Genomic DNA, 20,581 nt, shown 5'->3' with positions numbered 1-20,581 from the left:
CTGGGCTTAAAAGCTGAAAAAGCTTTGACCTGGACTTCCGGTTTTGCGTGCTTGAAACTGAGTGAGGAATTTGATCTTCTCTTTTCTATTCTATTTTTAATTTCCTGGAAAAGATTCCCAAGAAGCAAAATATCTCCGAAAGGGAAGGAGGGGGATTTCCTCCCCACCCTTATACTAAGGGAAGTGCGAATTAATCTTTTTATGGAGGATCAAAATATATGGAAGTGAAACAAATATAAAACCTGAAATTTAAAACTTTACATAACAGAAGAGCACCTTTCCTAAAATGATTACCTGCGGGGGGAATGAAAGGTACAAAGGTATCTTGCCTGCAGACAGGAAAACAATAAAAAAATGACACGCCACATGTTATATAGTGTGTGCCCCTTACTGTAGTATTAAGTACCAAAAATTTATACACATTAGCTGGGTTCAACAGCAGCCTATGCTCAGATACAAAACAGATGTTGTGTTCTCACAAAGAAAACCATTGTATGAGGGCTTCACTTGTGACTGACATGATAAAACAGTGGCTTCCCACCATTCTCCAAACCATAAGTTACTGCTCCATTCCATTTCAAGGCTACCCCAGCTTTTGTGAGAATTCTGCTATTAGAAATTCAAGCTGGTTTAGCAAAATCAAGGCAAAAGCAAGTGGGGGGGGGGAATCTATGCTAATCTATGATGAAAAGACAAGACAAGCTATCTGGGCCAATGCTGTCACACAATCCCCAACACAATCCACTGGACTCTAACCTTCCTCACCCCTGGAGATGGGAAGACATGGAAAAAAACTGGAAAAAATTGAGGGGGGAGAGGGTTCCCCTCCCATATTTTTCCAAATGGTTTTGGGAAAAAGGGGAGTGGAGAATTGTTTTTTCCTCATTTTTCCAGGTTTTTCCCCCCAGGCTTTCCCATCCCAAAACTGACGTGCCCATGGCCAGGAGGACTCAGACTGTGACCCAAAGACCGGGACAGGCGCTTCTCCACTATTAGGGTTTTTTGTTTTCCACAAGGGTCTGTTTTTATTGAGATACATATCCAGTCTTGTTACCAGTGTTCTTTCGTGCTTCAGACTCAGTGGTGGGATTCAGCCAATTCACACCACTTTGGCAGAACCGGTAGCTAATTTTTTGTTGCCCAGGCCCAGAATGAACATCCAGAAGCGGCATCCACACAGAGAACCAGTTGTTCACATTTTTGAATCCCTCCACTGTTCAGCCTGCATGATATAGAGCCAAGTTACATAAGGATGTGAAAGGTTCTGGAACAAAGGGAAATTGTTTTGTCTAACTGTTGGTTTCTTGCTTTTTGGCTCTGTTGTCTGATTTTCATTGGCTAACAAAGTTTATAAAGCAATGCTACCAACTTTCTAATGTGTGACACTTCTGGACGTGACTCTGCCAGCATTCCACACTGTTGGCCACCCAGCTGCTTAATTTGATCAAGAAGTCTCCGCTTGGGTTATCTAATTAGATTAATAGGGTATCTCAAGTTTAAATAAGGGACTGGGACCTTACAGCAGAATGCATTTATTTCATTTGCCAAACACAATGGATTTTTTTCCCAGAGGCTTTCCCATCTCTACCCATCCCCAAAACTGATGTGCCAATGGCCTGGAGGATGCAGTCTGTGACCCAAAGATCCGGAAAGGCACGACTCCACATCGGGGTGGAGGCACCCTGAGCACTGGGCCTTCTTGCACTCTTCCCAAGGGTCAGCACAGCCAGGAAACCCCCTCTGAGGATAGAAGCAAGGCCTGGAAGAGCCGGACTTCTTTCCCCAGCCGGCTGCAAGCCAGCTCCTGGCTTCTTACAGCAACAAGGCCAGCGGCTTCCTGAAAGTGACTTTCACCTGCAGAACAGGCCACAAAGATGCCGGAATCAGCGACGGGGAGGCTACAGCAACACCGGAAGAATGGGTGGAAGGATGCTCTAGCTCCGCCCATCATTTTCCTGTTGAATCCCAACCCCAAAAGCGCAGCTGCTTCTAGAGCAGAAGTGGGGAACTATGGCTCCACTTATGACTTTTGGACTTCAACTCCAGAATTCCTGAGCCAGTCCGGTACCATAGCTGGATATTCTCCTCCCAGTTGTTGAAGTCCAGGCATCTGGAGAGGATGAAATTTAAAGGTTAAGGCCAATTTTAAACAAGTCAAATTCAAACAAATTACAGCTGTGGAGAGCGTCTATCCAGTGCTGTGCATAGTCAGCTTTCCTGATCTCCTTTTCCAAAACTATATCCTAGAATGGAAAAGGTGGAGTGTTTTCAAACCAGTCTCACAACCCTGAAAATTGTTGGACTTAAGTTAGTATCAGTTGCCCCCACTATTCATAATACAGAAACAGTTGTTTCTCCACACCAGCTAAACAAATGGGTCAACTGAGTGTGTGGTTGTTTTATATGGTCTAACTGCCCTGGCTTTTTTAGGTTTAAAAATATTTCCAGTTAAAAGAAAAAAAATCTGTTTTCCTTCTGTCCTAAAGCTGAAGTGAATTCTGCACCAACATCTCACATTGACTGCATTAATCACATATTAGGTTTTTTGCTTTCTGGAAGGGTCTGCTTTTATTGAGATACATATCCATTCTTGTAACAGTGTTCTTTCGTGCTTCAGGCTCAGCGGTGGGATTCAGCTGGTTCAAACCACTTTGGCAGAACCGGTAGCTAATTTTTTGTTGCCCGGGCCCAGAATGGACTTCCAGAAGCGGCATCCACACAGAGAACCGGTTGTTCACATATTTGAATCCCACCACTGTTCAGGCTGCATGATATAGAGCCAAGTTACATAAGGATGTGAAGGGTTCTGAAACAAAGGGAAATTGTTTAGTCTAACTGTTGGTTTCTTGCTTGTTGTAATGAGCTTTTGCACCAGAGAAATTTCATGCAAGCTTGGGAAACGTGTACATGGATGGGATATACTGAAGGAGGCAATAAGGGAGTGTACAGGAATGATGTCTTTCTTATGATGTAATGGCTCTGTTGTCTGATTTTCATTGGCTAACAAAGTGTATAAAGCAATGATATGGTATCTCAAGTTTAAGTTTGGGACTGGGATCTTACAGGTGAGAAACTGGTGTTTTTTCCACATCTGTCCTTCTCCCTGGGAATGGAAGAGAACAAAGTAATCAAAATATTAATCAAATATTTTGAACTGTGGCTTCCAGTGGTTCCAGCGACGACGAATGGCGGCGTTTTACAAAGCCGCCCATTCCTGGTCGGTGTGAAAGCCGCGGGACTTTGACAATCAGCTGTCCCGCGGCTTGAATCTCCTCCCTGGGAAAAAGGGAAGAGGAGAGCTCTCAGGTAGAGGTAAGAGCTCCCCTGGATCCCTGTTATTTTGGGGATTGGAGGGTAGAGTTCCCTCGGAGCCTGAGCAACTCCGCGTTCCAGGGAGACTTCATTCCGAAGCTTTTGGGATGAAGCAAGTTGCCGCTTCCACATCTGCTTTTTTTTTCCAGCTGCTTGTGAGTATTTGAAAGCAGACGGAGCAGACCAGGAGAGACTGTGCTCAAGTTTGATGGTGCCTTTAACCTCAGCAAGTTTCCTCTTCCTCTTCTTTTGTTCACTTTCCCTTTAGAAGAAAGGGAAAGTGAAAAGTAAAATGGCGATTGTCTTTCTTGCCTGATTTGCATTACAAAGTAAAATCTGGATCCAGATTAACTCTTTAAACACAGAAGTAAGAATTTGGCTTTTATTCTTTCCTCTCTTTTCTTCTTTGTTTTTTTTTTCTAAGAATATTTAAAAGAACTGTGCTTTTTTTTTCCTCTCTTTTTTTTTCAATAAGAATCTTTCTTCTTGGAACTTAAGAAAATGGTTTCAAAACGTCTGCCTCCCGCCCCTAAGGTTCCTATTTCTTCTCCAATGCCTCAGCCTGCATCTCAGAAACCAAAATCACCTCCACCTTCTCCTCCTCCTCCTGCAATTTTTCTTAATGATTTACAGGATGCTTTAAAACAGCATGCCTTGGATATTAAGGAAGAGGTAAAAGATCTCATAATTGCAGAGAGGGCTAATACAGAAGAATTATTGGAGAAAAAGAACAAACAAGTAAGAGACCATATCCTTCTGGCCTTTCAGGGCTTAGCCCTGCACATAGAGAGGATTGATGACCAGATGGAAAAGATTACTGAAAATGCAGCAAGGATGGAATTTAGAATGCAGGAGGTAGAGAACAAGATAGAAATTACACAGGATGAACAAATCATTTCACAATACAGAGAGATGGAACATGCATTGCGTATCAGAGGCCTGAGAGAGAACCCTCAGGAGGACTTAAAGATGCTTATTGTGAAAGATATTGCTCCTAATATTGGCTGGCGGCCTGAAATAATTGAGAATGAGATAGAAAAAATTTTTAGAGTTAATTCACGGGTTGCTAGACAGAGAAATTTACCAAGAGATGTGGTTATTTATTTTTCCAGAAGATCTATTCGTAATGAAATTATACAGGCTTTTTACAAACAAAAGTTTCAAATTGCTGATCAAGATGTGATAATTTTAAAAGAGATACCTCCAAAAATTTTAAGAGCCAGAAAAGATTTTACTTTCTTGTCTGATGAGCTAAAACATCATCAAATTCAGTTCAGATGGGAGATTCCAAGAGGAATAATAGTAAATTATGAAGGGATACGTCACAGATTAACTACTGTTTCCAAAGCAAGAGATTTTTACCAGTCTATTTTAAAAGTAAGATTGTCACCACCTCCACAAATAAGGATAACGGAAGAGCCTCTTATGGCAGGAGCCTCATCAATGATGGTTATGGAACAAGCTGCACAGAATTCTGACATAAAAGAGCAAAGGATGACACGAGCTGCCCATAAACGTAAAGAAAAAGAGCAGCAGCAGAAGAGTGGTGAAAGTTTGGTTGCTACAGAGCCTGTGGGAGGGGCAAGACCAAAAAGATCTTCGACAGCAGATCTGTAGGCCATGCTCCAGAGGCTCCAGGCCGGTGGAGATGGTCAGGTTTCTGACCTGGAATGTTAATGGCTTAAATGTGCCACAGAAACGAAGAAAGATTTTCCATTATTTGAAACAACATAATAATGATTTGATATGTTTGCAGGAGACTCATATAACCTTAAAGGATTCTAAATTCTTGATGAATTCCCGTCTGGGCTCACATTTTATTGCTCCAGCCCCTGGGAAAAAAGGGGGAGTGGTAATTTATGTGAAGAAAACTTTTTCAGCTAAACTAATTGAGGCTGACTCTGAAGGAAGATATCTTTTTGTGGAATTATTATTACAAGGCCGAAAAGTTCTTATTGTTGGACTATATGCTCCCAATCAACAATAGAAACAATTTTATAAATTGCTGCATGGCAAGATATCTCAGTTGGATTATAAATCGGTAATTTTGATGGGTGACTGGAATGGGGTTTTAGACCCAACTATAGACAAAAGAAGTTCATCTAAAACTTTTATTCAAACTAAACTACCTATGACTTTCTTTGACTTGAAGGAAGAATTGGAGCTTATTGATATTTGGCGAGAAAGGAACACAAGTGATAGAGATTTTACTTTTTCTTTTTGATAGACACCAGTCATTTTCAAGGATTGATTTGTTTTTATTACTAGTGACTTCCTCCCTAGAGTGAGGAAGGTGAAAATTTTTCCCAGAACATTGTCAGATCATAGTCCTGTGTGGATGGAGTTATATTCGGAAGATGGGAATAGAAGATCTTGGAGACTGAATGAGAACTTATTTAATCGGGAGGAGTTTGTACAAAAGTGTAAAGAACATTTAAAGGACTTTTTTGCTATAAATATGAATAAGGGGACATCCATGTCTATGGTGTGGGATGCTAGTAAAGCATATATGAGGAGAATTCTGATTCAATTGAATAAAGTTTTTAGGGAAAAAGGGTTACAAAGACGTAGAGAAATAGAAGAAGAGATTAAATCAAAAGAACAAGGGTTGGTTCTTAACCCTACTGATAATAATTTAAAGGTATCCATAAAGATGCTTAAGGAACAATTTAATATGTTGATGGCAGATCAGGTGGCTACCAATCTGTTGTATATGAGACATAATACTTTTTGCAATGCAAATAAGCCTGGGAGGTGGTTGGCTTATCAGTTACGAAAGAAACAGAAAGCTAGAATCATAGAGAAAGTAAAATATAAAGGTACTGAGGTCTTTCAGCAAGATTTGATTAGAAAAAGCTTTTTGGACTTTTACACAAAATTATATTCAAGTGATAATATAAGGGGTTTGGATATAGATAAATATTTACAATCAGTACATTTTCCTAGACTTTCAGAGGAACAACAAAATGGGATGAATAGTTTAATTACTGTGGAGGAAATTGGTTTAGCTATTAAGCAGTTAAAGGTTGGAAAGTCTCCTGGAACAGATGGACTGACTTCTAGGTATTATAAGATCTTATCTGAAGAAATGATAGAGCCATTAAAGGAACTCTTTAATAGTATTTTGTTGGGTATGCAAGTTCCTCCTTCTTGGAAAAGAGCTTTTATATCACTGATTACGAAGGAAGATCAGGATCTTACAGAGCCTAAGAATTATAGGCCAATTTCATTATTGAATGTTGATTATAAGATTTTTACAAAAATTTTGGCAAATAGACTAATGCAGGTTATGAAAGACTTGATTCATAGTGATCAAGCAGGATTTATAACAGGGAGATACATGAAACATAATGTTAGACAAATTATTAATTTAATTGAGTACTTGGATAAGAATAATCAGATTCCTGTGGCTTTTATCTTTTTGGATGCTGAAAAAGCTTTTGATCAATTGGACTGGCAATTTTTATTCTCTTTGGTAGAGAAAATGAATTTTGGGGATAATTTCTTACATGCACTTAAAGCTATATATCAGCAGCAATCTGCACAAATTGTTGTAAATGGGGGATTGACTGAGAATTTTAATATTCAAAAAGGGACAAGACAAGGATGTCCATTATCCCCATTGTTATTTGTTTTAACATTGGAAATTTTATTGATTCAGATTCGGGAATCGAAGTTAATTAAGGGTGTAAAGATAAGGAAGAATGAGTATAAATTGCGGGCATTTGCGGATGATTTGGTTTTAATTTTGGAACAGCCGAATCAGGCGATTAATGGTTTATTAGAACTTATAACACAGTATGGGAATGTTTCTGGTTTTAAAGTTAATAATTATAAGACTAAGATATTATCTAAGAATATGTCAGTTAAAGATAGGGAAATTTTGATTAAAGCCACAGGTTTTCAGAAGGAAAAAAAGGTTAAATATTTGGGAGTATATCTAACTGCTTCAAATGGAAAATTGTATAAGAACAATTATGAACCACTATGGGCAAAAGTCCAAAAGGATTTAAGAGATTGGAAAAAATTGCAATTGTCATTGTTGGGGAGAATTTCAGCTGTAAAAATGAATGTTCTACCAAAGTTTCTTTTTTTGTTTCAGATGATACCTATTCTTAAAAAAGAGGCAAATTTGGAGGAATGGCAAAAGGGTATCAATAATTTTATATGGGCCGGGAAGAAACCAAGGGTTAAATTTAAGATATTACAGGATGCTCGAGAAAGAGGGGGACTTAAGGCACCTAATTTGAAATTATATTATGATGCAGCCGCCCTAACTTGGTTAAGTGATTGGCTTAATTTAACAAATATGGATATTCTTTTTTTGGAAGGTTGGGATTTAATATATGGTTGGCATGCATATTTAATTTTTAATAAGAAAGTTGATCGGACTTTTAAATCACATATTTTGAGGAATGCCTTACTTCGTGTTTGGAAGAAGTATTATTATAGATTAAATTATAAAATACCTATCTGGGGGATTCCCAGACATGCAATTGAGGGAACTTCTAAGGGGACAAATTTTGACAAAATCTCGTATAAAGAATTGTTAATTCGCTCTGGTTCGAATTGGCATTTGAAATCCCTAGATGTACTAAGGCAGCAAAATATTCTACAGTCATGGTTTCAATATTTACAAATAATGGATAGATGGACTGTAGACAAGAAAGAGGGAATAACACTAGAAGATAGACAATTGGTTATTCAGATTAAAAACCAAAGTCCGGCTCATATAAAAAGAATATACAATGTTTTATTAGAGTTAGATTCAGAAACAGAATTGGTTAAAGACTGTATGATTAAATGGGCTCAGAATATACAGGAGCCGATCTCATTGGATTTATGGGAGACAATTTGGATAAGAAATGTTAAATTCACACAAGCTCAAAATTTGAGAGAAAATTTTTATAAAATGTTCTATAGATGGCACTTAGATCCTAAAAAATTATCTTGTATGTATTCCAATATACAGCCCAAATGTTGGAGATGTGGCAATAATGATGCGACATACTTTCATATTTGGTGGAATTGTAAAAAAGTAAAGGCTTTTTGGATTATGATTTGGTGGAACATTCAAAAGATTTTTAGAAAAAAGATAAAGTTTACTCCTCAACTATTTTTACTTGGTATTTTTGTTGACTTAAATGAAAAAGAAACTACTTTGATGTTGAATTTATTAACTGCAGCAAGGTTACTAGTAGGTTTATATTGGAAGAAAGATTCCTTGCCTACTTTAGAAGAATGGATATTTAAAGTATCTAGTTTTGCAGAAATGGCAAAAATTTCTGCTTATTTAAAGGATCATACACAAGAAAGATATATTACTGTATGGGGAAGGTGGATAGATTATATTCAGAAAAAGTATGGAATTAAAAAGTTTCATTTATTTTATGAATGAATTTTAAATATTATAGAGAATTGTTTTATAGGTTATGGAGTTAAAGGTTAATTATGATTTTTTTTTCTCTTTTTTCTTTTCTTTTTTTTCTTTTTTCTTAATTATTATAATTTTTTTTTTATTTATTAACCCTGTATTCTGCTCTGGGAAGTGAAGGGAGGGGGGTTGGGGTGGGAGGGAGGGTAAGGGTTTTTTTTTTCTACTTTAAAATTTTATTGTACTTTTATAAATGATTGTAATGTTTAAAAAATAAAAAAATTTCAGTAAAAAAAAATATTTTGAACTGTGCATTCTTGCCTAAATTGTTCCCCATTTCTAAATTCCAGGCAAACAGTTTGCTGCGCAGAGTTGAAACTATGGTGCTGATCAGAGTGCTAGCACACCTTCTGATACTACAGCTTTCTTACGGTAAGAGCCTGGACAATGGACGGAGGGTGGTCGGACCTTTAGGTGTCTTTTTTGGTTTAAACCTCCAGTTACAGGAGTCAACTTGTGTGTTATTATTAACTGTAGATGTACAAGCAGGTCACAAGTAGAGAGTGGGCGAAGAAGGCCCGGTTGGTGCAAATGGGGAAGACCATTGCTGTATTTGTAATGATAGTATGAATTGATACATTTATTTATATCAGCAAAACTAGCCAGTTACAAATTTATAATCCTAAATATAAATGAAATGTCAGCTTCCTTTCATGTTTCTATTTATTTGGGAACTGACTTCAATAGAGGAAGATAACTTATTAATTAATATAAGATGCATTGAGAAAAATAGTTGGGGAGTGGTTTTCAGTGTTAAGGGGGTCTTTAAAAAATGTTGTATGAGATGGCCATTGATTTTTGTCCAAACTGGTAAATAAATCTGTTGCATTTAACCTAGCTCCCATTCTGTTAGATTTGCTGCATTATACAGCATGCAATATCTGGGTCATTGCTTCTGAAACAAATATCAAAACTGGTATGTAAGGATTTTACTGCCATCACTGTTGGTTCAAACTGTTTTTAGTGAACTAAATACTAATATTATCAACTTCCCATAGATTGAATTCCATTTTCATCAATCTCTTACCCAGTTTCACTCCTTCTGCCCCCTATTCTCCCCATCATGAGGCCATATATTTTGTCTAGCAATTTAGTACAGCAAGATCAGACTCTGGACCAAATGCTTCTAAATGTCCATCCTTTTTAGAAGCTCAGCTGAACAATTCTTCTTACTTCAACTGTTTAGCGTAATCTGACTGGCAGTGATACCATTAAGTTACTGAGCAGTCTTCTATATTTATACCAACAATAATAGTGTCCATATATATCATTTGTTTTTTTATCAGCTTCTGTTATTTTCATAAAAGTCATCTTATTGATTCACCTTATATCTTATTTTCATAAATCTTGTTTAAGCTCAATTTCTCCATAATATTCAAACCATTCTTATCAATCATAATTTTCTCAATAGATATTGAGAAATATTCAAATTTTCCACTTAAATATATCATCCCAGTATTTTCATATTTCATATGGTATAGAAATACTATGCTACTTATGTATCATAACATCTACCTATAACATCTTTTCTAATCAATTTATATTTCACTTCTATTCATAAAATTGATTGAATCACTATATATCCTTTTTTCAAAGTTCTTATTAAGTCTAATTTCCCTCAGTATTTCAATCATTCCTTAATCCTAAATCTTTTCAAACTTAATTTGTCTTTAAAGTTCAAACTTTTCTTTCACTTTCATCATCCCAATATTTTTAATTTTGTATCTTATCAAAAAATACTATATTATTTATATCTCTTATCCCACTTATTCTAAAGCCCCTTTATAGCCTAAGTTATTTATTTATTTAGCCATATTCAAACAAGTGTTTGCTCGTATAATATTCCATCTTGTAGGGCGAGTCAAGTCTCTTGAGCCCATCTCTAATCTTCTTCCTTTGCCAAAATGTTTTCCAGATTGATATTTTTGACTTGTCAACAGTTCTTGTATTTTTGTAGTTGTTGTTAGGCGTAAAGGATACATAATACGCAAGATATATGCTTTTTGTCTCTCTAACAGTGTCCATTTTGTTAAGTCTTCTTCCTTCTCAGGTTTATTTTTACGTTCTAATGCATAGGGTATCTTTTCCATATTTATTGTTGCATCCAACTCTTGTGAGTTTTTTCTTATTTGTATTAAGTTATAATTCCCTTCATTTGTGACTTTGCCAATTAAGTCATTTTTTTCTAGTTCACATTCTGTTATCTGATTTGTTTGTTCATTCTTTACCATCATTCTTTGAATGTGTTTTGACTGAAAATTTAAGTTAGAAGTGTATTCTTTTTAGGTTTAGGCCCTATAGGTAGTCTTCTCATTCCTTTCCCCCACCAGATAAACGGCTTCCATTTGTCCAACCAGGCTAGCCCTAGGATCACAGTCTCAGTCATTTTTGGAGCCACTAGGAATAAACTCACAGTGCGCGCCTATTTCTAGGCATAAGGGCTCGGTTAATTGTGTAACAAGAGTGCCTCCCATCAGGGAGCCATCGGCTTGCTCAAACCTCACAGGTTTGGAAAGCTGTTTTGCCTGTATGCCCATTTTCATGGCAAATGGCAGACTAATAATGCAGCGGTTACATCCAGAATCAATTAACATGTTTAAGTCCATTTGTGCCCCAGACTTAGGGATTATAAGTTTGGCGGCCAGTGAAAAAGGCGGGATTTGTCGACTCACCATTGGGTCATTCTTTCCTTCATCATCGCTGTCAAAGAAGAGTAGAGCAGAGGTGGGTCCACCTGGAGTCTCGGTGTAATCTGGGCAACAGGTTCCTGTATGACCCAGTTGGATTTCTCTCTCGTCAGCTGCTGGTCAGGTTTCCTTCTCGCCGCTGGTTCTGGTCTGCTCTGTAATCGGGGGTAGGGGACTGGACAGTTTGCTGCTCGATGTCCCTCCTGTCTGTACCGGAAATACTTAATTGATGGGTCTGTAGGTGGCCTGGGTCTCTCAGCCATTGCAGTAGTTGAAGGCTTTTGTGGGGATGATTGCTGTTCGGGTAGCTCTGGTTGCTGCTCGGATTCGTGTGGGGGAGGCTTCTTATAGTGGGTGAGCTGAATGTCTAGCTTCACTGCTGCCTGGTACCATTCTTGCAGCTGATCAGGTAGGGCTCGATGGATGCATGCCTGAGAGAGGTGAGCATCTAAACCCTCAATGAAGTGATGGATTAGAGATTGTTCAGGCCACCCCTCTATTTGACCTGCTATCTTGCAAAATTCCTGCACGTACTCCAGGGCAGGCCTGCCAGCTTCTTTTATTTTGTGGATCTATTCTCTTGCTTTAAGACCAATAGATGGGTCCTCAAATCTTTCCCTCAGCCCTAGGAGGAAGAGTTGGGGGCCTTCCAATTCAGAGGCTTGCTCATTATATAAATTGTTCAGCCATTCGGATGCTTCTCCCTCTAGGCTGGATGCAATCACATCGACCATGGCCCCCAGGTAGAGATAGGCCCAGCAATTCAAATGAGAGCAGACTTGGCTGAGGAAAAAACCCAGCTTCTCTGCGTCCCCATCGAAGGTTTCTCTGAAAAGTGGTGCAATCATAGGCTGTTGGGGCCCCCACTGTGGCTGTTGCTGCTGGTCCCACCCTGGCTGCAGATTTATGCCCAGGGGTTGAATATTCAGGGGTTGTGGCCAATCTCCCCGCTGTGGTCGGTCTCCCACCAGGTGCTGATCTCTTAGCTTCTGCAGCACCCCAAGCTGTTGCAAGGCCTCTATTAGCTGTGGCATGGTCAGATGCTGCTGACCATCTACCTTAGGGGGGTGCCAATCTGCCCATTGCTGCAGAGGCCTCAGTCTGGGATTCCCTCTGTCTTAATGGCTGCAGTTCCTGGCCGGGGGGGGGGGGACACCAGGATCTGATCTGCAAGGGAGGGGCTGTAGGCTTCTCTCTGCAGGAATTGATTTCTGCTTTTCACATCTGGGGTTTGAAATCTTTCCAGTGACTCACCCAAAGCTTCAGTAGCAGGCCATTTGTTAGCTCTGTACCATTCTGCTTTTGAAGTCTTTGCTCCCAGCTGGGAGATCTGCCAGACTTCATCTTCCCACAGCGTGCTGTCTGTTGTTTCCTCCTCTGTGTTAACAGCATCTGCTGGACCTTGAAGCAAACTCACTTTTTTCCTGATAGATTTTTCTTCCCTGAATCTTTACCAGCTTCTCTCAAGCCTGGAGACAGCGGATGGAGTTCAGGACCCCAGGTTGATTGAAAAGGATTTGAGATCTTAGCATGATGTCACGGTTCAGACTAATGAAACACTTGAAAGAACTTCCAGGCATTTTATCCTAAAAAGTCTTTTTATTCATGTGACAAAATGTTGGCACGGCATGATAAAAGGGGTGCTAAGATCTGAAAACTCCACCCACTGAGCAGTTATTTTTGCTAGCATTTCCCCTCCCTTATTTTGCTGTCATGATTTACATTCTCCAATTAGTTTGGAGGACAAACGTTCTCTTCCCTTCCCTTTTGCAGGCTTTTTCCTCCTCCCTCTTTCTCATCTGAATTAACTCTAAAAGTACCAGACAGTTCTGCATATTTTGTCAATGCAAGAATATTCAATATTAGCAGCGTTGACAAAAACATAAAATAAGATTTTATGGGATAGATAATGAGTTGTTGAAATTTTTTTATTCATTAACGGAATTTGTATGTATGAATTTCTTTTTAGAACTGCATTAATTTGCTTACAATAATATCCTAAATAGAGAGAGGGGGGAATTTCAAGGAATATTGTGTGAGCTGTATATTTATAATGTTATTGTTTTTTAATTGATAACCCTATCTCCAAGTTGGTTCTTAAGCCTTGTTGGTGTAAAATGGAAAACTAATAAAATTGTGTTTTTAAAAAAAAAAAAAAAGATTCACAGGTAGTTTACCTACAAGGGCATAGGCATATATATCATTTGCAAATAATCCATTTTATTCTACTGGTTTGATGCTGGTGTCCCACAGTAATCTCTTTCCCTCCAAAATTAGTGTACTGATAGAAACACTACCAATAAAAGCAATTCTGTTCTATTCCATAGCCAAATACTGAACTTTTTTGGTTTCTTTGCAGCACAAAAGTCTTCTGAACTGGTCGTTGGAGGTGATGAATGTAACATAAATGAACATCGTTCCCTTGTAGTCTTCTTTAACTCTAGCAGTTTTCTCTGCGCTGGGACTTTGATCAACCAGGAATGGGTGCTCACTGCTGCACACTGCGACAGGTGAGGGCATTACAGAATGTGGAAGGGTCGAGGGAGATCGTGTTTAGATATCCTGATTTTTTAATAATGTTTCTGCTAGTTTTTAGTGACTTCTCTGTGCATTTTGAATGCGTGTTGTGCTGTTACTGCTATTGCTCCTCACAATCATATCTTGAGCTATGCTGTTTATATTTATGGTTGAATTTCCATCTTCTTCACCATTGTATTCATATCTTTTCTTTTTGGGGGGATATAATAATAACAAAAATACAAAATCTGGAACATTACCTGAATACCATCAGCACTGACAAAATCACCACAGTCAATTGCAAAAGGCAGCCTTACTTGGAACATCCTGTGACAATCCCTTTCATACCATGGAACCACAACATTTTCCTACCCCAGGTCCTTGGGAAGGACTTGATAGGTGGATAAAAATGCCAAATCCAGTCTAAATATCTGACTGACTGCACAACTAACTTGAAAATATTAACTATATGCTGCCTGACTCTGGGGATTTTCCATAATAAAATATTTTTTTAAAAAAATCAGTAAAACAAAAAAGATAAAAAGATAATGAAGTGAGAGGCTTCCCTCTCCCTTATCAAAGGCCTGGGTGAGGCACTACACCTTAATACCTGTTCAAAACAAGAACAGAGTGGGCACCATCCAGATTTTGTGTTTGTCTTTATCTATCCCACCTTCCTTTGAGATAGGCTGGGTTGAGAGAGGATGTGCACAATACAAAGTCATAACATTAGTACCGTAACCACATGGGTTCTATCTTTAACACAGTCATCTATAATTTATAAGTGCAACATTCACACAATACACATCCATGTCAAGAAAGAGATGGATTCATACTATATGCTGAGCTTTCTGAGTGCTAAAAAGTACATAGGTGAATTCACGCTTCAAGATTTTGCATAAACAATGGAAATAGCTTATTCAATCATGTTGAATAAATTTCTTGAGAGTACCCATATCTCTAGGACATTGACTGTAACTTTTCCAGGTTTCTGGTAGGTTTTCCCCCTCCAACACCATTGGAGAAGGTAGGTTATGGCCCTTTCTTGTTTGGCGATGACGATCCTGCTTGAGGACCAAAATGAGGTCAAGGACCATCCCAAGTAATATAGAGTTTACTTTACGTTGTTGCTGTTGCTTTTCTTGCAGTAAAAATTTCCAGATGCTGTTTGGTGTGCATAGCAAAAAGGTACTAAATGAGGATGAGCAGACAAGAGACCCAAAGGAGAAGTTCATTTGTCCCAATAGGAAAAAAGATGATGAAAAGGACAAGGACATCATGTTGATCAGGCTGGACAGACCTGTCAGCAATAGTGAACACATCGCGCCTCTCAGCTTACCTTCCAGCCCTCCCAGTGTGGGCTCAGTTTGCCGTATTATGGGATGGGGCACAATCTCACCTACTAAAGGTAGGTATCTCTGTCTATATTCTCAGACCCAACTAGGTCTATTGTCCTACTATGTCACCAATGAATATTGGAATGTGGATGGACAATGGGATTCCCTAAGATTCCATTTCTTCATCAGTTCCACACCCACAAGGTCCTTGGAATAAAAGAAATAAGTAAGGAACTGACATGCTGTATAGCTGAAAAAACTCCTATAGGATCAGGTTTATTTATAGCAGTGCTGTTGGGAATGAGAAAAGTCCCATTAGCATGGCAGTTTTGCCTGGCTTCATTACCTTTAATAATGGGGTGTTTTGTGAATGGCCATGGCCATTTTGGAAATGGAGAAGTCTCCTGCGGAGGATGTTTTCACAGTATATTTACTATTCGCTCTCAAAATAGCAAATATGAACTTAAAAACATGGTCTATCCTTGGATGGATATAAAGTCTCTGTGGATGGTTGCAGAGGACTCCTTTTTCCTGGTGGTGCAGTGGTTAGAATGCAGTATAATCATCATCATCATCATCTAGTCCAACCCCCTGCTAAGGCAGGAAACCCTATACCATTTCGGACAAACGGCTGTCTAGTCTCTTCTTAAAAACTTCCAGTGTTGGAGCATTCACCGCTTCTGGAGGCAGGTTGTTCCAAGGTTAATTGTTCTAATTGTCAGAAAGTTTCTCCTTAGTTCTAGGTTGCTTTTCTTCTTGATTAGTTTCCATCCATTGCTTCTTGTCCTGCCTTCAGGCACTTTGGAAAATAGCTTGACTCCCTCTTCTTTGTGGCAGCCTCTGAGATATTGGAACACTGCTATCATGTCCCCTCTCGTCCTTCTCTTCGTTAAACTAGACATACCCAATTCCAGCAACCGTTCCTTATATGTTTTAGCCTCCAGTCTCCTAATCATCTTTGCTGCTCTTCTCTGTACTCTTTCTAGAGTCTCAACATCTTTTTTACATCGTGGTGACCAAAACTGGATGCAATATTCCAAGTGTGGCCTTTCCAAGGCCTTGTAAAGTGGTATTAATACTTCATGTGATCTTGATTATATCCCTCTGTTAATGCAGCCCAGCACTGTGTTGGCTTTTTTGGCAGCTGCAGCACACTGCTGGCTCATATTTAAGTGATTGTCCACTAGGACTCCGAGCAGGCTATCTCTACTCCCAGCCTGGAATTCGATACTCACGGAGCTCAAAGTTGACTCAGCCTTCTATCCTTTTGAGATTGATAAAAGATTGTTGGGGGCAATATGCTGATATTGTAAATCACCCAGAGAGTGCTCAGCTGGTGCAGGGGACGGCACCATGCATGTGCGGCACTCCCGGGCAGGGAAAGTCCTCGACTTACGACCGGTTTAGTCCTCGACTTACGACTGGTTGGGGGTAACAGCATTAAAAAGGTTGAGAACCACTGGTCTAAGTGCTATTGCTAGTAAGGCCATAGAAGTGTTACATGCACTCTCAGCTTGCCTTATGGTCATCCACACATTCAAGCCTGCCAAGGTAGGTAGATCTTGTAAGCCTACCTTGTTTTGTACCTAGGTTTCTACCAGATAGGTGTAGTTAGAGCAGACAAGTCACACAGCCTTGGTCAAGAGCTGGGAAATAATTAAGGACTCACACAAATAATTTTCAACTCACCACTGAGGCACCAGAGGTTTTTTGGAATACATGGAGACCCAGTGAATTTAAAGTAACAGCAAAACTTTACTGCTTGCAATGTAAATTTGTTCTTTCTGATACCCACACATGCACCCATCCATCTTTAGACACCTCCTTCTCAATTAGCTGCCAGGCAAAAACTAGAGGGACAGAAACTCCTAAGTTGTGGATCCAAAGACGACTCAAGGAGTGGGTGAGCTTTAGGACCCCTTTTTATCCTCAAAGGTTCTTGATTTGTTGATTAGCTGGGATTGGGGTTTATTCCATATTCTCAAGCCCAGGTTTGTCTGATTCAGATGAAATTTTTTCTTTGTTTCCTAAGACTTATTTCTACCTCATCTGTCCTCACCAAGGGATCTTTTAGACAAGATTCCTGGCTTTTTGTTCTTGTACACAATGCAAACTTATGGATCTTCTTCATCTTCAGATATAGAAGTTTCAGTATGCTGGCTGAGGAATTTTGGGAGTGGAAGTTCACAACTCTTAAAGTTGCCAAGTTTGGAGACCCCCGTTCTAGGTCATCTCCAGGGGATGCGAGATCAGTTCTGTGACTTTTGAACTAGTAAAAGCCCAATTTTCCAACAAGGCAATCTTTACATAGAATGCTGGAGAAATCTGAGAAGCCCTCAAATGCCCATCAGCTGATTTAAGACCTATTAATATCATGACAAAAAACATCCTGTGCAAACATTTAAGTAAATCTGTTTTTCCCAGGAGTCCCTTTGAACAGCTTTGAAAGACAATACTTCCTATTCCAGGCAATGAGATCAGCTCCACTGGTTGGAGACAATGGAAATTACAGTTCTATGCATCTCGGTGGTAAATTGTGAAAGGTAGAATTTTACCTATTTTTTATTTTTTTTCAGAGACTTATCCCGATGTCCCTCATTGTGCTAACATTAACATACTCGATCATGCGGTGTGTTGAGCAGCTTATCCACAATTGCCAGCGACAAGCAGAACATTGTGTGCAGGTACCCAGTAAGGAGACAAAGATACATGTGGGGTAAGATGATTCATTTTAACACAGACTCCTAAAGAAATGATGCCAAATTTCAAAGCTATGACAGAGATCTAGCCTTGAAGGCATCTTGTAGAAACATACAAAGTTACAGCTTTTTTCTAACTCAAGTGCCTTCTAGGTGTCCAGATTTCCAGACTTCCCAATACTGGTAATTCTGGAGGGGAAAACTCAAGGAGTTAAATTCTTCTACAAGGATCCTGGATTGGGGAACATCGAAGTGAAACATTGGGGGCTATATGTGAATGGACGATGGGAGGGAATTGTTTGCTCCACTTCCCATTCATAGATATGGTAGTAATGTTTCATGTTTGATTTTTCTCAACAGGGTGACTCTGGGGGACCCCTCATCTGTAATGGAGAAATCCAGGGCATTGTATCTTGGGGGGCGCATCCTTGTGGCCAAAGTCTGAAGCCTGGTGTCTACATCAAGGTCTTCGATTATACTGAGTGGATCCAGAGCATTATTGCAGGAAATACAGATGCGACCAGCCCCACATGAAAAGTTTTGAAAAAGTTAGGAGGAGAAAATGTAACATATTTGTACATCTCTTCTATATCCCTAACCATATCCAACTACATTGGAATATATTCCCAGGCACTAAGCTTTTTTTAGACTCAAATAGGACTGCCTTTGGAGTAAGAAATGCTCAAAATAGTGCTGCAGGGATCATGTCCCATTTAATTTCCGTATCAAACAATCTCAGTAAAATGAAGGCCTGTTTTAGGGTGAGGTGCAAAAGTTTCTGACTCTAAAATGGACCATTCCAAATATTTTAACCTCTGAATATCTTTCCATTTCTGTCCACGTCTGGGACAGTGGGGTCCTTGATGCTCTCTGAGCTTCTCTTCTTGAAGATGTTTCATTATCCAGCTAGGTAACATCATCAGTGCTAGAATATTCTCTTCTATTGGTACTTCTGTGGCATTTACAATACGCTCATATGGAGTCATGCAGCCACCCCACAAACATATCCATATACCCGGGTCCCATGTTGCCTAAAAAGGATCCCAGATTAACTTCCACTTCCCAATAACTAAACAGAATCTTTTGAGAATAATGTTTTCATGTAAATTCTCAGGTATCCACAGCAATAAAATCGTATAAATCGTCACTTGTTTCTGATCCTTTGGTTTTGCAAAGGAACGGCCTGTTAAATGGCAGCATTTGACCAACTGGGCTTAAAAGCTGAAGAAGGTCTGACCTGGACTTCCGGTTTTACGTGCTTGAAACTGAGTGAGGAATTTGATCTTCTCTTTTCTATTCTATATTTAATTTCCTGGAAAAGATCCCCAAGAAGCAAAATACCTCTGAAAGGAAAGGAGGGGGATTTCCTCCCCATCCTTATACTAACGGAAGTGGCGAATTAATCTTTTTATGGAGGATCAAAATATATGGAAGTGAAACAAATATAAACCTGAAATTTAAAACTCAAATCTGAATAAATCTAAAATTGTTGAATGGTTAAGACTCTCATTCTAAAGATAATAGTTCATTTTGAAAATTGAAAAACAAATAAATGCTGACACCTAGTGGTGGATGAAGACTATGATAGCTATGACTTTAATATAAGACTTGGCAAAGCCTGGGAAAAGCTAATCTATGTTTCTGACCTTCAAAGCTGTGACAAAAAAAGAGACAATAATCTGGGCTGTAGACAAAGAAAATTATAAATTTGAGGAAAAAATTTTTTTTAAACTATTTGGATTACAAATATCTATTTAATTGGGACTCTAAAGCTATTTTCAGAGAAAAGGAAAGAAGAGAAAAACTGAAATTCTTGGCAATCATGGATCAGAGACATGTAGAAATAACATATCAAGAAAACATAAATACTCCATAGGTGGAGATATATAGTATACTGCAACTAATTCAAACAACAATGATTTTAAACCACAAAGACATCCAAAATAACTTTGAAGATATAAATCAATCTATTTCCAAGCTAACTCTACAACAAAAATAATTCCCAGAAAACAACAACAGAGAAGGAACAGATAAAACAGATAAATGGATACAAAATTGAGAATCGAGAATTAAAGATGGGACTTAATAAAACAAGGAAACATGATTTAATCCTGGTGGGGGAAAAATCACAAGAATTGGAAAAGAACTTATCCCTTAAGATTGCAAAATAAATCTGAGGACAAGAAAACAGATTGGATAAAATGGACTGTAGAGATATCAGGAACATCGGAGAGAAAGGAAATGATAAGAGAAGCCAAGAGAAAGAAAAAGATTTTCAACAAACATGGAAAGGTAGAAGCCCCATACAAAGACACTTCATCTGATTTACTTTTTACAATATATCTACACTAACATTTATGAACATATGGAAAAACCTTTTGACTCAGCAAAATATATTGATTAAGAAAGATACCAAGGAAAAAGACCAAAGTGGAAATCAAGAAAATAGATGATAGGACCTATCAGAGAGAATACTTTAAAAAGAAACATTTGTTTGAATATGGTTAAAGAAATAGAAAAGATGTGGAATATATATGTCACTCTAAGAGGGATGAATCCCCTAAATAATATAGTATGCTTCCCCCCTTTTTTATT

General features: G+C 38.7%; 2 protein-coding genes and 1 long non-coding RNA gene across 3 annotated transcripts in view; 2 read left to right on the top strand and 1 right to left on the bottom strand.

Annotated features, from left to right (window-relative positions):
- Positions 1–1,516: 1,516 nt before the first annotated feature.
- Positions 1,517–11,861, bottom strand: LOC120300139. The gene is made up of 2 exons (XR_005554560.1): positions 11,419–11,861; positions 1,517–2,110 (listed from the first exon to the last, which is right to left on the bottom strand). It is a non-coding gene; the product is annotated as an uncharacterized LOC120300139 (long non-coding RNA).
- Positions 3,006–20,581, top strand: part of LOC120300115 (snake venom serine protease catroxase-2) — an 85,355-nt gene continuing 67,779 nt past the window's right edge. The window contains exon 1 of the mRNA XM_039325703.1: positions 3,006–3,065. Coding sequence (XP_039181637.1) covers positions 3,021–3,065 — 45 coding nt within the window. The 5' untranslated portion in view covers positions 3,006–3,020. The remainder of the gene's footprint in view (positions 3,066–20,581) is intronic.
- Positions 3,291–19,133, top strand: LOC120300127 (venom plasminogen activator-like). The gene is given in 6 exon segments (XM_039325740.1): positions 3,291–3,312; positions 9,037–9,118; positions 13,793–13,943; positions 15,099–15,358; positions 17,864–18,003; positions 18,347–19,133. Coding segments are annotated over 5 exon segments (777 nt in total). The 5' UTR covers positions 3,291–3,312; positions 9,037–9,066; the 3' UTR covers positions 18,521–19,133.

The sequence above is a fragment of the Crotalus tigris genome, unplaced genomic scaffold (genome assembly GCF_016545835.1).
Source record: "Crotalus tigris isolate CLP2741 ecotype Arizona unplaced genomic scaffold, ASM1654583v1 scf7180000024338.4412243, whole genome shotgun sequence".
NCBI lineage: Eukaryota > Metazoa > Chordata > Lepidosauria > Squamata > Viperidae > Crotalus > Crotalus tigris.
Note: the sequence above shows the minus strand (reverse complement) of the source record. Positions and strands in the feature narration are given on the sequence as shown.